This window comes from Nyctibius grandis, chromosome 2 (assembly GCF_013368605.1).
Source record: "Nyctibius grandis isolate bNycGra1 chromosome 2, bNycGra1.pri, whole genome shotgun sequence".
NCBI classification, from domain to species: Eukaryota; Metazoa; Chordata; class Aves; order Nyctibiiformes; family Nyctibiidae; genus Nyctibius; species Nyctibius grandis.
The window spans coordinates 64,303,218-64,319,985 of record NC_090659.1 but is presented as its reverse complement, the minus strand read 5'-3'; the positions used below and the strand labels follow the sequence as shown (position 1 = coordinate 64,319,985).

The following is a 16,768-nucleotide window of genomic DNA, read 5'->3' as shown; positions in this document are numbered from 1 at the left end:
GTGGTCAGTATCAGCTATTCAGAGGGGACTGAAAAGAAAATACTCAACCACAAACTTATAAAAGAATTATGTACTAACCTAACCACAGAGGAAGTATTTTCTTTAACCTCATAAATGTGTGCTTTGTTACACTATGGATACCCTTATACACAAAAAAAATAAATATGCTTTTAAAAACAGGCTAATTACACTTTGCACAGTTAATTGTGGTGACAATTTTCTCATAGATAGAGAACCATTACCACACAGGATCCAGATCTGTACAACAAAAGACAGATAATACTGGAATTTGACATAGTTTATTAAAGGGTGTTAAAATGAAGTATGATAATTAAAAAAACCAAACCAAAACAAAACAAAACTGAGAGAGGTTTGATGACATCACAGCTACAGAATGATGGGGATTAATGCACCCTGTTGTGGAGAACCAGGCAAAATAGAAATGGATCGAGCAGACAGACCTTGTGTTGTACAGAGTGAATTTAAACCAAGATGTTCTGCAAGAAAGGAGTTCACCAAAACACAAGTTGAAATGCTCAGAGCTGAATATACATAAAAGGACACAAAGCTGAAGGTGATGGAGAAGTATGACTATAACAAATTAAAAGTTTATTCCTACAATACATGTTTAAAGACAAGTGATATGGAGAGCCTCAAATGTACATGTTCAGAAATAAAAACTGTAGTCAAGAATGAGAGAACATCCCTAAAGCCAAAACGAAATATATACGTACTAGTCTTAATCTCAAGAAGTCATAAAATATATTACTTTACCTCAAGGACAAAAATGAAGGTGAAAACAACAGACATTGTTGCTAAAGGCACAGTCACTGGATCTGCAGCATCCCACTGAAATGCAAACAAAATCTGCTCATAGAAGAGTAACTGTTAAACAAAACTAAATGTCTATTAATTGCCTTAACATTTCTTGAAGGTTTTGTTAATGAGTAGATTTCAATTTAAAATATATTGGCATCATCTTGGTGTATTCTTCTCACACAGATTTACAGCTTAACTGTAAATTAAAAATAGTGCACCAGACTACAAAAAGGCAGAAATTGACTCAGCTTCACAAGTTACAATTAATCTACAGTGATCTGTGCCAACTGAGATTGCTGTATCTAGAAATCATGTTTCCCTACACTCATCACAGTAATGGTTCCACTGATCGTTAATTTCTGTTAGGAAATATGCAACATATGCTGTAGTACTATAATGAAATGCTTAAAAGAAACACAATTACCTTAACTGATAACAACACAGACTGGGCCAAAACAAGCACAGCAATAGTTCTCTTAAAAAATGGATGCTGAGTTATATCATACATCTTAGCTCTAAAGCCATCGTTATCTGAAAAAGAAGGAGTTCGAGGAGGAGAGTTAAAATACACAGTGGTATTTTCCCCCTATTTCTTGACACATTTTCCGTGTTCATTAGTGGCAAAATAATCCTTTACCAGTTTCAAAATACATTTCTAATTTTCTGCTACAATTTTCCATATCAAATAGGGCTTCTGAACATATGATTTCAAATACTGAATACCAGTGTTGCATGAAGGCTTTGGTACTTGTAGGGCAATTGCATCATTCAACTGCTGTCAGGTTAATACATTCCATTCATATCATTAACAGCCAACTGCAAATATTTTTCATTTAGAAATTCATTTTTTCATTAAGGCTTATCCTAAAACCATCGAAGCACAAGCTTTTTTGGGTTGATTTTAATAGCCTTATGCAGAGATCTGTAGTTGGAGCCTGTTTCCACATTAACTTATGCACAACCTCCCAGTGGTTGCACGATTACAATTTTAATCTGAATCGCAGACTCCTGGGGAATTATGAACACTAGGGCTTAACATGAATAAAATCAAAATGTCTTTGATACCCGGACGAGGTGGGAGATGAAGAGGTTGTGCTATCTTCAGTCTGCTTTTCAGATCTTCCCATCGTCTCTGATCTACAGTCAGTAAAGCTGTCCCCTTAATAAACAAAGAGAATTGTATAAAGCTTTTGTCACATAAAAGCTAGAACATTAATGCTGTAAACATGAAAACAACATTCTCTTTGGTGCCTGAAATAAAGTTACGTATGCAACTCTCCTTAAATAACACACTGTTTGGGTAAAGGACTCTAAAGCATCAGCTGGTACTCAAGAGGATTTCTGGATGCATTAGCTGTGAGTTTCTGGGACTCAACTCAGCAGGCACAGTTGTTGTTCTTTGTTGCAGCAGCCCAGTGTGGGCAGTGAAATGCTGCAGGAGGTCTTCCATTTGACTGAAAATCATTTGCCAGGAAACACTGTTTTAAAGAGTGGTCCATTTTGTCCAGGCTTTGCTGCAGAAAATCCTGCAGCTTGTCAGTGCCGCTACAGTTTCTCAGGGAATGAGCCCTCTAGGAGACCGCTGCCACTCTCCATAGGTCTTCTGCTTGGGGTGTAATTGAAAGAAAATAATAGTTTGCTATGAATCTGCAAGAGCTTCCCACAAAGGAAGCACAAGGAGAGGTGGAGATACACCTTTAGGGCGGGCGGCGGTAGATGGTAGATGTGTTTTCATAACACCAGAAGAAACAAGCAAACCCCAAACAGAATTCAATGTTATTTAAAATGGCCTTCAAAACAAAATGAGTTCCTCATCACTTCACAGAAGTGTAAAATCTCATGGAAGGAGTCTGGAGTTACAAAAACAAGCAAGACCTTTTCAAGGTCTCTCACAAGCCTGTCTCCCAGACACTCGGCTGCTCCCACAGCATGGAGCCACATCAAGCTGGGTGAGGACTGGTGTGATCTCTGGGGCTCGCCTTGGCATTGGCCTGTGTAGGTGCTGGAACTGTGGCTGGCTGTGCAACTGATAAGGTTAGGAGAGCTCCATCTCTGTGGACATAATCTCTTTATGAAGCTGCATCCCCAAATGGCACCCTGGGAGAAGGTACCTTCCAACATAATGTGGACAAAGCCACAGATACAAGGATGCCTATTACTTGTGTCAGGCCCAAACTGTACTGTTTAGAAATGCTTAGATTAAAAGGCAACCAAATGAGTGTGTCTGTTTTATACTCTTGGAGGGCTCTGATTGCAAAGAAGACAAAAGGTGGCAAAAAAAGTGGACCTTTGTAAAATTTAGAAATAGTCGTGCCAAGTCGGTCTGTTTCTCAGAAACTACCACTTCCACCAGCGGGATGATTATAAGGAGATCACAGAGCAGTGCTTTGCGAGTGGGACTACTGCTGGAGGAGCTGCATTTGCATTTGGACTTCAGCTCAAAACTGACAGATAATATTTGAGTTGATCACATCTTCACTGACGACTGAACACGTGGCACTTGGGAGCTGCAACAAGTGATGTGTGGGGGTTGTGAAAAGGGGGGTGGTGGAACGCTTTGGGCAACTGCCCTCTTGCTAGGACAGCTGAGGAGCTGTGGTACTGGGCCTGCAGCTCTGACAGCTCACATGAAATATTATGGCATACCTGAAAATATTTTGGTTTTGTTTTTTTAGAAAATTGTTTGTTCTCATGTAAAATAGTTCATTCAGTAATTGTCGAACTCTGACCCTCCTCATCAACTCCTGGCACTACTGTAACCATGTATCAGCCATGAACTTTCTAAATCCAACATCTACTTAAAACACCAGTAGCTTGGTCAAGTAACTAGTTTTAAGAAGATGCAACTTAACCTCACAGAGTGGACAGTTTTGCTCTCTTCTGGACTAATTGCTGGCCTTCTCTCTATCCCACTTCACTTTTTTTTTCTGTTCCTGGAAATTTCTTCACTCTACTTCAATGCTGATTACGCTGAGATTTTTTCCCCATTGCACAATTAACTAACGTACTCATCTTTTCAACTCAAATCTGAAGACGTTTTATTTTCCCTATAGTAAATACATAAAATTTAACAAGCATTCAAGAAAAAAGAGAGAAAAACAAACATTACATGCTGCAGCAGCTACCTGAGGTTACTGAGAAACAACCGAAGAAGCTGAACAAGATGACATTATTCATAAATGATTTATACTGACTGTATTTTTAGTATCATGTAAATTCTATAGAAATATTACATGATGTGCCTATTGTGTAATTTACAGGGAACTTTTATTAGTGAGTAGTTTTTCTGATGTTCAGACTAATGCCTTTCCTGTATTCAGATTTGGAATTAAGGAACTAGAGCATTCGTTTTTGAAAAGGTGGTTATAGTTTGAGGAAAATGTACAAGCAGAGAAAACCACCCCCAAATGATAAATGTAAAAATCAGATAATTTTCTGAAAATAATGGGAACCCTAATTCAGCCCTAAACCTCAGACTTCCACATTTACCCTGGCAGCTCATGCAGGGGCAATTTGGGCTATGATGAATTGTTTAATTATCTCCTGTGATCACAATCCTTATAAATCTCATGTTCACACCTTTCTGTTCCCTCTCATTTTAAATCACAGTGAACATAAACAAACTTTCAATTTCCACATGAGTTTGAGCTGTCCTGTGTCTTTAAAGTTGTAGATCTAGGAGGAGGGAATGAAATATCAATCTGATATGCAGTCACATATAATTAAGGGCTTTTTTCCCCAGTTCATATTCGTATCTCAAACCTTAAAAAAAACACTGGTGAAAAATTTACACTGATATTGTGGATAAATAACTTCAAAAGTAACCTGTGGGTTGGCCCAGATCACCTTATTCCGCAGTCAGTGGTTGACTACACAGATGAATACTGTGTTATGAGTTAATGACATCTCACTAATTTGTGAAAGAAACCTCACAAGCTGCATTTGCAGGAGACAGGCTGACACAGGGAACTTGATCCTGTGAGTGACTCCTACGGACAGAGTGGGAAGTAATGGGACAATGGGACAGAGTCCAGCTGGAGGCCTGTATCTAGTGGAGTCCCTCAAGGGTCGGTACTGGGACCAGTACTATTCAATATATTCATTAGTGACTTGGATGAGGGAATAGAGTGCACTGTCAGCAAGTTCGCTGATGACACAAAACTGGGAGGAGTGGCTGACACACCGGAAGGCTGCGCAGCCATTCAGAGGGACCTAAACAGGCTGGAGAGCTGGGCGGGGAGAAATTTAATGAAATATAACAAGGGCAAGTGTAGAGTCCTGCATCTGGGCAAGAACAACCCCATGTACCAGTACAAGTTTGGGACAGACCTGTTGGAGACCAGCGTAGGGGAAGGGGACCTGGGGGTCCTAGTGGACAGCAGGATGACCATGAGCCAGCAGTGTGCCCTTGTGGCCAAGAAGGCCAATGGCATCCTGGGCTGTATTAGAAGGGGTGTGGTTAGTAGGTCAAGAGAGGTTCTCCTCCCGCTCTACTCTGCCCTGGTGAGGCCGCATCTGGAATATTGTGTCCAGTTCTGGGCCTCTCAGTTCAAGAAGGACAGGGAACTGCTAGAGAGAGTCCAGCGCAGAGCCACAAAGATGATTAAGGGAGTGGAACATCTCCCTTATGAGGAGAGGCTGAGGGAGCTGGGTCTCTTTAGCTTGGAGAAGAGGAGACTGAGGGGTGACCTCATTAATGTTTATAAATATGTAAAGGGCAAGTGTCATGAGGATAGAGCCAGGCTCTTCTCAGTGACATCCATTGACAGGACAAGGGGCAATGGGTGCAAGCTGGAACACAGGAGGTTCCACATAAATATGAGGAAAAACTTCTTTACGGTGAGGGTGACCGAACACTGGAACAGGCTGCCCAGAGAGGTTGTGGAGTCTCCTTCTCTGGAGACGTTCAAAACCCGCCTGGACGCTTTCCTGTGTGATATGGTCTAGGCAATCCTGCTCCGGCAGGGGGATTGGACTAGATGATCTTTCGACGTCCCTTCCAATCCCTAACATTCCGTGATTCTGTAAGAGCCAAAACAGTGTCCAGGAGATGGACAGTACTTAAAAAGATTGGGTCTATTGTCACAAAAGCATAGTAAAAGTCATACTACTATGGGCAAAGATCCAGCTCCTCTGGTACTTTTTTTTTTTCTGTGACAATAGACAAAAGTAGATGCCTGTAGGTGTAGCAAGGCAACCCAGAACACTGAGTGGCTCCTGATGATTCTCCATTGCCCACAGAGCTGGCTCAGAATTCATGACAGATACATTCAAGGCCACATGCAAAACTAAAGGGGAAACATACCACTTCCTCACTCCTCAACACCACATCCACCACCCCTCAACATGGTAAATGAAAGATGTTTGATCAACCACGATCAAAAGCTATTTAAAAGCAAACTCTGCAATGTGATAGTTCTTCTCATCTATACTTGTGCCTATGAACAGGTTTTTGAGGACATTGCCCTGTGTAGAAATTGTAAAGGGGAATGAAGGAACAATTTATATGATAGAAATGCTCAGCTAACATCTCAATAGAGTTTCATGAATTATGATGTACTTGACAGAAACATACATAGCTAAATACATCATACCTATAGAAGAAAAACATTAAAATATTTTTAGCATTTTAAATAATGTTTTAATGACCTGTAATTTAAATAAAATTACTTAATTCTTTTTTTCAACACTTCCTGAAAAATATTATTTTTACTCATCAGTGTAAAGCTGAAACATTTGAAGGAAAAGTGACATTACACAACTGAACAGGAAGGGGCAAAAGCATCTCTGAAAATCCAGCAGGATTCTCACACTGAAGAAATTTCAGCTTTGTTAATTCACTAGTCAAAATGTAGTGAATAAGAAAATAAATGAATAGCACATTGCTCCTTGTTCTCTAGAACAGGTGTATTTTAACAAGAAAGACTGCACTTCATCTCACCAAAATTACACTGGAATCATGCAAGCATAAAAATACCTTCTCAACAGCATGGGTTTTAGGCTATTTATTTGGTTCACATCCTGTTTGACTTCATTTCATGATGCCTTGCTTGCCCACATCAGACACACAGCAGTGTGCTGCTCAGCTCCCTTCCAGAAGGAGTCAAGTGCTTTTCTTGAAGAGCAAACTCAACAGTTGTGTTTGCTACAGAGTTCAGGTCAGAGCCATAGTAGGGCCATGTTCAGCACCCAGTTTGTCTCCAGCACTAGCACACTGGGTTGTCTTGCATCTCCAAGCCCCAGAACACACAATTGTTCTTTCCCTCTAGTGCCATGAGTGATAAAAATATCACTCTAGCTAGCTGCAACACAGATATCTCATTACTTTGGGACACTTGGAACTGAAAGATGATAAAAATTAATAATTATGTCTTGGTGCCACAGAGGCACCAAAAAAGGCTCAGAAAAAAAAGTCAGATTAAAGGCTGTGTGTATGCGGCAGTCCCATCCAGAGTATGCTATCTTTAAGCAGTGTAGACATGAGCTGCTCTGTAAGAATCCACCTGGGGACAGGTTTTTCTACTTTTCAGGGTAATCTGCAAATCCTATGTGAACTGCAATTTTTTCCTAGAACACTAGCTACATTTTGTTTGAGTGACGGACAATTAATTTTACAATGTACTCTGCTGTTTGCCTGGTAAAAGCCATGCAGCTTTACTTTGGATCAGAAATACTACAATTGCAGGGCTCTAATGAGACCCATCAGTCGTAACACATACAAGAATAATGTCTTTTTACCTGCCACTGCATGTATACCTACATCAAACTAAAACAGCAGAGTGTGGAGCATCTGGATATACATTGTGCTTTAGGTTCAGTCTCCATCTGGCAACACTGCTGCATTGTAAACAAACTAAGACAGCTTTGAAAGAGTGTGTGTGATGGATTGCTGTCATCCCAGGCTTGAGTTTTGTAGCAAATACGGATCAGATGTATCTGAAGCCATACTTGCAGGCTTGCAGAATGCAAGATTGGTAAGTCAGTCTTAAAGGCAGTCCAGGTAGCACAGATAGCGTAATATCAATTTCAGGTTTCTTACAGAGCCAGTTCTACACACGATAAACCACCTCACTCAGTACCTTGTTTTCATTGAAATTAGCGATGACAACTCCGACGAAAAGGGTCAGTCCAATCATGCAGCCAAGGAATACAAAAACATGAATGTAGATTCCATGGATCTGAATAGACAAAAATGGCATTAATTGTTAAAACAAATCAAAGTATGTGTTGTAGACTTCAAAGACTCTAATGTGTTTCCTTACCGGCCCAACACGATGAATAATAACATCTCGGACCTCCACCCAGCCTTTTAATGAAAGAACTTCGAACAGTGCCAGCATTGCGTTCCCCACATTGTCAAAATTAAAATTCCGAGGATTTGCCCTGAAATGCAGTACACAAATAGGTGTAACTTCAGCAATAAAGTTGTTCTTTCTATTTGTTACCTTGATTCTTCATAGTCTAACTAACATTTAAATACCTTGCCAAGTTGGTGTGAAAGCATCTGAAATATACCATTCAAAGTTCTGTCTCAAGAACAACAAAACACTGTCTCCCACAGCATCCTCCTAGACAAACTGCCTGCCTGGGGCTTGGATGGGTGGACTCTTCAATGGGTTAAAAACTGGCTGGATGGCTGAGCCCAGAGAGTGGTGGTGAATGGGGCAAAGTCCAACTGGTGGCCGGTCACTAGCGGTGTTCCCCAGGGCTCAGTTCTGGGGCCGGTGCTGTTCAATATCTTTATAGATGACCTAGATGTAGAGATTGAGTGCACCCTCAGTAAATTTGCAGATGAGGGAGCTGGGGTTGTTTAGCCTGGAGAAGAGGAGGCTCCGAGGTGACCTTATTGCAGTCTACAACTACCTGAAGGGAGGTTGTAGTGGAGTGGGAGTCGGCCTCTTCTCCCAGGCAACTAGCGATAGGACAAGAGGACATAGCCTCAAGCTTCGCCAGGGGAGGTTCAGGTTGGACATTAGGAAGCATTTCTTCACAGAAGGGGTCATTAGACATTGGAATGGGCTGCCTAGGGAGGTGGTGGAGTCACCATCTCTGGATGTGTTTAAGAAAAGACTGGACATGGCACTTAGTGCCATGGTCTAGTTGACATGGTGGTGTCAGGGCAATGGTTGGACTCGATGATCCCAGAGGTCTCTTCCAACCTGACTGAGTCTGAGTCTATTACTGTGCTGCATTGGTTTGGAGAATATAATGTTTTTTTGGATCATTTAACTGATGTAGTGCAGATCTGAGAGTAAAACAATAGCAACAGCAATAAATATGTACAGCATAATTTTTCTTGATCCCAATGTATGTTTTATTTTGTTATTCAGAACCTGATTCACAGTAATAAAGCTTATAGCATGTTGCTGCATTTTAGTGTTTTTGTCAATGAAATTAGCAAAATACAGCACTCATGAAAAAGTGGATCTGATGGCACTGGCTATCAGATTCTAAAATAAATTTACGTGAAGGAGACCAGTCTCAAATCCACATAAATGATTCGGACTCCAAAGTCATCAAGATTGTTTAGAAAATGTTGTTCCTTATTTCATTATCATCGGGAACTGATGGTCTAAAGCAAAACTTACTGAGAGGACATCACATCTTCTTGGCTTTCCTACACCATATGCTCTGACCTTGCATATCAGTTGAGATTCAAGAAGACGTTTCCAGTTGAACATTAAAAGTACCCTCTTTGGGTTAGGTTTGTACATTGCTCTGCCTCTACAATCCGAGACAGATAATCCAAGGAGCCCAATTAATATTCAAGAATTTATAAGGTAAATAGCTGTATTCCAGAAGAACTGTTAAGTGTTTGGTGCTTCTGAAAATCCAACCATTCAGTGAAAAAGAGAGTTCTCAGATGTAGATATTTATTTTAAATGTGGTCCTTTTCCATCTGGCTCTTGAAAATCTGGCCTGACACAGCCAACAGGTGGTATAAATGTCCTTGCAGTAAAACGTTTTTCTGCAATAACAAAAGATTCCGCAAAGTTTACAGTTATGCTGATTAGGACAGTTTTTGCTTATTTCTGGATCAAGCTGAAGAGGATTGAATTTGCTTATTTGAGGAGAATTTGTCTGAAGCATACAGAAACAAAGACTTCTGCAGATGTCAGAGATTCACTGACTGTTCAAATCACAGCATATTATTTCATTAGTGTAGGATGGCTCTGAATCTACTGCTTCTGGTACATTCTTTATCCATGCACACAGGCAATTAAAATAATTGCCGCTGTTTAGCTGATTTTGCAAATGCCAACCAACTTAAAAATGTAAACAATTAAAAAGAGGTTTTTTTTGCCTGTTCAGGTGTTGGGAAATATTAAATGGATTTTATCAGAATACTAATCATAAACATAATGTTAGCTCTTAAATAACTTTTGCTGCACTACTGCACCAGATAGACCACAAGGATTCCCTGCACTGGAAACAGAAAGAAGCTACTAGCTAGCGTGGTTGATGGCCAAAGAAGAGAAAGGCTGGTTTTAGGCATGACTTGCTCATTGTTTTTTTGTGGATAGTTGTAGGCAGGTTGATTTCCATTTCTTTTTTCTTCCTATCTTTTCCTATTTATTCTTAGGTTCTGTTATTGATGTGTGGCTCTCAAGATGTCTTCATAATGGTACTAAAGCACAATTAAGTGATAATCTTGGTTCAAGCCAATAACTCCCACTGTAATAATAATCGTCTCATTTCTGTCTAGGTTCAGTACCTACAGGTATTTTTTTCCTTTCTGCTTTATGAACAGAACAGCAGGTTAAGTCTGGAAAAGTTTCACACATCTGGCTTTTTACTAAACATACCAGAATTTTTACCCTTAATATCATTTGTCTTACAATAAAAACCCTCCACCAGTAGTTTAATGCCATGAGATTTGAGCCATTTTCTACATCAACAGCTGAGTTTTTGAAGAAAGATAGGCCAATGTGTAGCAACTCACCAGACTCGTGGCACCCAAAATCCAGGCTTTTTCTCTCCAGGTCTTAACTTCAAATTGAGATTTTTGGAAACACTTACATTTATTCTGAAGATGCCATGACAATCTTCCTATAGAGAAATAAACCATAGCCTGAGATCAAATAATGCCCTGTGAGAGATGCCAAAATGCCAGTATAGCACACTTGCCATGATGGGGAAGCAACGTAAACAGAAATCAAGGGTTATTTACAGGTCTGAGATTGATAGTCATGGACCTCTATCCAAAGGAAAAATGCATCCTAGGAAGGTTTCAAAAACCCCTTTTCCTTCTAGGACCAAGAGTGCTTTTCATTTTGCAAGACTATCTAGCCTTTCCCCTCTTTTCTAAAGACCATTGCTCTCTTCAGGTGATAGTATTTCTCCAAATGGAGTAAGAAACACAGCTAACTTTCTGCACGTAACCTACATAGCATTCCCAGTGCTTTTGACCTCTAGCAGCCTAACCTGTTTTTTAGCTGCTGACCTAGGAATGCAAAAGTGTCATATTCCATGGTTAATTCCATGTGACATCCAGTCCTTTGCAGACTATACGGCATGAATTTGACAGCTTTTTCAGAAAGTCACCAATATTTGGACTTGCTTTACTTTTTTACATGAAAACCCAGCCTTAGCCTCATTCACTCACTTTATCACTGTTTCCTCCATTGTCCTGCTTCTGAACAAGAAAGTGCCCAAGATCTCCAACTCTCATATGATAGCTCTGATTGCCTCACAAGCTCTCCCCAGCAGGCAGAAATGGCACAGCATACTATTATTTTGAAGCAGAAAAGCAGTTCTTACCCTAGAGATGATGTGTGGATCATTGCATTTAGCCAGTTTTCCAGCAAATAGCTGCACTCCAAAGCTTGCGAAAACAAGCATTAATGTCAGCAAAAGAATAGAAACCTGTAAAGATGAAGTTAGACTTATCAAGCTCTCCTCCTGCAGACTTGAGAAAGCAGGTCAGATCCTTCCGTGAACTGCAGGGAGGATCGTTTTGTTGCATACACCTGGAGATAAGGCTTTCATGACTGACATGTTATTTTGGGCTCTGATCCAGCAACCAGGTGCTGTGTTATTAATATTATTATTATTAACATAGCATTTAAGAATTGTAGACAAGGATCAAAGCTTTCTTGCAGTCAGTGTACAACCTTGCTAAATTCTGCATGCATAAGAATTGCCATGCACTTTAAAAAGAACTCTTCAAGTACTTAAATATGTGCTGCTTCTCTTTTGCTGAATCAGGCTTTACTAATTAACCTAAGTAATTGTCAGAGATTTAATTTCACGTTAGCTAAAATAAAGATATGCATGAGCAACTTATGATGTAAATATCTTCAATAGGATACAGTATCTATGAAATGGGAACTAGCTTTATACTTTTTGTCCTTGTTCTATTACTGTCTGCAAATACTTTGTAGCTTAGCTTTTTATAACAACCTGACCTAATACAATATCCTGTTCATGAATAAAATGTCTGTTTAGGCTGACACATATCACTTAGGGAAAGTTGGGTTCCAAAACAACAGATGAGGTTCTGATCAAGCAATCACAGACTCCATTATTATTATTATCACTGCTACTATAACTGCATAGTCATGATCATAACAATAACAACGACATAACAACGACATTCAGGTCTGTGATGAACAACTGCATTGTCTCCAGTTGCCTCTCAAAAAACTTGGAGGTAGAGACCTTCAGCTTGGAAAACAGGTTTACTTTTGTTCTTGCAGAGCTGTCATAACCTACTTCTCACCTTCCTTCCCCACCTAGAACTGTGAATAAGGGGTAGATTTTATTTCAGTAGTCCTCCTATGTAATTATGGACAAATATATACTGAATGAATAATATAGTTTATAAAAGAATTATTACAGCATCTTTATTCAGTATAAAGGTAAACGAGTTACTTATGTTTCTAATTTTTAACGTGTTCTGTGGTCATATATAGTGACAACTACAATGAAAAGTAAACGGACAATAATGGAGAAAAAATTAGAAAACATAAACATTACAGCAAAATGGTATGTTATTACTCCTCCATATCTTCTTTTTAACAACAAGAACAAAATAACTGGCACATACCAAAAAGATTTCCTTAAAGCCACTAAACAGCTCTCGCACCACTTTCCTCATCTGAGGGACCAGTTTGAAAATTCGAAGAGGTCGGAGGCAGCGGAGTACCATTAAGAGCTGGGCTCCAGACTTGGCAGGGACGTTCTGAGGCATCCAGCACAGGAATATCAAACTCACCTTGAGGAGACAGGGCAGGAAAAGACAAAGAAGGATTAGGCTTACAATGTCTTACTTGACCTAGACACAGCACAGAAGATCAATATACACTTCTCTTCCTTAAAATCAAAGGGAAGATTAAGGCAAAAAAAGCCTCATTTAGGAAAAAGACTTGGATCTCCTATGCCCTGGCTGACTGTCCTAACTAATGGGCATCAGCTTCAGCCTCTGTCTTCCCCTTTGACTCAAATCTATTTTATTCTTTTCAGCAGATGGAACAGTTCCAAAAGAAGAAATCAAATTAGCTGATTCAGAGCAGGGACACGAACTATATTCTGGGAGCAGGCAGCATCATCTCTCTCCCCTCTTCTCATTTCAAACAGAGACTCTATCCTGAAACTGAGATATCCTCACCTGCAAAGTCTGTTAACAGTTTCACTGCCAGTTTTTCCTACTATTTTGTTACAGGCATAAGTAGTTTTGTCACCGTGTGGTTTTATCACATTAACATTATGCATTCAAAAGTGTTTTTATTGTATCTTGTAGCCTGAACACTCTCTGACAGATGGTTATTGATCATAATGTCTATTAACTGCTTATTTTTTAAAAAGTATTTATAAAGCCAATGTTATTATAGGGGGACAGAGGTGAGAGTGTTATAGAGAAGTGCACAAAAAATGGAGGATCAAGCTGATATCACCAATATGATTTAAAACAATACGATTTGTTAAAAATAACAACAGTGGTAAAAGACAGATGCCTCACCAAAACAAAAAAATTTGCCAGTGCTTCTGACTTTCTTTCATATTCTTTTAAGACTACCACAGGCATATTTGGAATATCCAAGCTAGACCACCTAAATTTTCCTTCAGACAAGCAGAGGGATTCAGAGGGATTTCAAGAAACTAATGCACATACAGATTATGCATACTACAGTAGGAGTTTTGTATAAGTATGCATATTTTTATTTATGCTAACAATGGAATCTTTGATACAAATTAATCGTGACAAATTTATGCAGCACATCTGTCTGGTGGATTAATCTCTGAAAGATTTAATCTAAATCCATCAAAGCCATTTCGCTTAGTAATTTCTTCAGTTTGAAAATATTTCATACTGTATTATACTGAGCACTGGTTTTGACACATTTTATTGTGTTTATTGCCATATGTGAAGAGTAAACGAACCCCCTTCTCTTGTATTTGAATGGAATGCAAGAAATTTTTGGCAGACAAAGAAAACAGTAGAACAATTTTTTCCTGAGAACCGGTACTGACAGGTATGGAAGACAGAAAGATGCTGCTTTGCTTTCCTTCTGCTATAGCTACACCAGCAACAAGGATGTGCCCTTCTGTCAAATGGTAGGGGCTTTTGAAACACCTTCTAAAAAGCAGGAGAACTGTCAAGAGGGGAGGAAACAATTAATGGCTAATACATAAAATAAAGATTCTCCTGCATAAAAATGCTGAGCAAGGTCAGAGATCTCAAGCTTACTTTGGAATGAAATCAAGTCTGATACTTAAAACATATCAACAAATGAACAACTAAAAGGGGCCATACAATGGCCCCGTACTAAACTGACAGGTGCTTATCACATGTCAGTGTATTTTCAGATGTCTAAACAAATATTTGTACACATAACTGAGAGGACTGCACATGAAAACAGTGGTGTTTATTTGTACACAAATTACACTACTGCATTTGCATCAGGGTGCAGAGCCAACGTTTTTAACATTACCAAACATTTATATATCCAAAGAGATCAAAGTTAAGAATGCTACAGAAACCTCCCATAAACATAAAAACTTACAAGATAAATAAATATGTCCATAACTCCTCCAAAGTCTCTAATGACAGCTGTTGGTGTAAAAAACAAGCCATCTGCCATAATCTTCAGATTAAGCTCAATGCTCATGAATATTACAAAAACATATTCAGCAATCTGAAAATCAAAGCAGAGAACAGTCATAATTTAGGAACAGGCAGTGGAGAAAACCAAGGTGGCTGTGCTTCATTAAATGTAAAGTGATTCAGTGACAGTACCTGGAGTGTTGGAGCATGCATAACTCTTCTAAAGGGGGATTCGAACATCATGGAAATGCAGGAGCATATAGTAACAATGATCATGACCCAGTCCAGGTAAGTAACCAAACCCAGCAAGTCACTGTGAACAATACATAAGGATAACCATTACAGAAATGCCAACAGTGCTGTGTTACTTGTATTGTGTCTACACCACAATTACGTGCTTTTCTATGAAAAATAAATTAAGCTGAGGAGTGTCAAAGATTTCAATATTTCAGAAATGCATAGTAAAACTAGGGAAGTTACATGCAAGTGAAGAAGACAAGTCTGATAAAAAAAATCCTCTTCCTATTCATCCGCCTCCCCATATAACTCCATGGAAAGAAAAACCTTTTTGGGGAAAAGAAAGAAATACACATGTGCATGCACACATACACACATACATGCATGTGTGCGCTCACACATTTATCATGCAGGCTTATGTGACCAAGCAAAGTTACTTTTGCAGTGCTTACTAAAGCTGATGGTATTTGGTATTTTTCACAGCTCCAGTAACAGGATCTGTTTTAGAACTACAAAAAGAAGAAAAGATATAGTCATTTACATTTTATTTTAGTCAGCATTATAATTATACCATGCATCCATCACCTCAAAGTAATTTATATACAAAATCAAGGTTACATTTTATCTTGGCTTCATTTTAAATATGTGTACAAGTTTCATTTCATTTTAGTCACATTATCATCACAGCTGGTATCACTTTAATTCACGGCCTATCTCTAATTCCTCTAACAGTTCTTTAAACTGCTAGTTTTTGGGTCTTAATTTTGTATTTCGCTTGGGGACTGGGCAAGGGATAACCTGCTACTGAATTTTATGTTCCAAAGTGCTTCCTCAGGAGCCCTTTCCTTTTACTTCAAAACCTGTTGGACTACATCCCCAACTGACACAAAAAAAAATACTTCCACAAGCCCTATTTGGTTTATTACTTCTTCAGTCATTTTCTGACAAATATTTCTAGATTCTCCATATCTGAACTTTCCTATGAAATTGCTGTGCTTCACCTACCATATCCGAACACCCATTAGGCAGCCAGAGAGTAAGAACCACTCTATAAGTAATAAGCACATATCTAGGTGACATGAGTTAAGCTCTTGCTCCAGCAATTATTCAGCCTTTTTATGCAAAGCAGAATGGCTTCAGCAGGAGAAGCCAAAAGAATCCTATCCAAGAAGCCTTCCCTGCCCCAGTGGTTAAGGGCACTTTTTACTTATCTTTCAAATCCTTGTAGCAAATCATGCCAAGACAGGATCTGCACTGAGGTATCGTATATTCCATGTGAGGGCTCTAGCCACTGGGATGTGAAATTGCCATCACTTCCTCACCGAGCTTAAAGTGAAAAATGGGCCGATTTGAGACATTACCACCAGAACAGATTTCATGGTTATGAATTACAAGAACGCAATATGCATACAGGGAGAACAAGAGGTACCTTCCACAGGCCAGGTTCACGCACTTACACCAGTCACTAACCAGAATATACTGGTTTTGGTGCCTTCCCACTGAACCCACTGACTTTTGTGTCTTAAGCTCACACCTCTTCCCCACATTGTATATAGAGGCATTCACCAGCCTTTTTTACTAGAAGAAAATATGTATCCTATCCGTTTGAAAGGATACATATTGGCAAGCTGAGTGGGACAATGAATAAAGTAGGCACGTTTTAAA

General features: G+C 39.3%; 1 protein-coding gene across 2 annotated transcripts in view; it reads right to left on the bottom strand.

Annotated features, from left to right (window-relative positions):
• NALCN (sodium leak channel, non-selective) overlaps positions 1-16,768 on the bottom strand; it is a 238,323-nt gene that overhangs the window by 16,438 nt on the left and 205,117 nt on the right. For both annotated transcript variants that reach the window (XM_068424956.1, XM_068424957.1), the window contains 11 exons: positions 15,556-15,612; positions 15,059-15,179; positions 14,826-14,957; positions 12,869-13,036; positions 11,581-11,685; positions 10,763-10,869; positions 8,082-8,202; positions 7,899-7,997; positions 1,885-1,978; positions 1,244-1,350; positions 775-849 (listed from right to left, as the gene is read on the bottom strand). In XM_068424956.1, the coding sequence (XP_068281057.1) occupies positions 775-849; positions 1,244-1,350; positions 1,885-1,978; positions 7,899-7,997; positions 8,082-8,202; positions 10,763-10,869; positions 11,581-11,685; positions 12,869-13,036; positions 14,826-14,957; positions 15,059-15,179; positions 15,556-15,612 (1,186 nt within the window). The remainder of the gene's footprint in view (positions 1-774; positions 850-1,243; positions 1,351-1,884; positions 1,979-7,898; positions 7,998-8,081; positions 8,203-10,762; positions 10,870-11,580; positions 11,686-12,868; positions 13,037-14,825; positions 14,958-15,058; positions 15,180-15,555; positions 15,613-16,768) is intronic.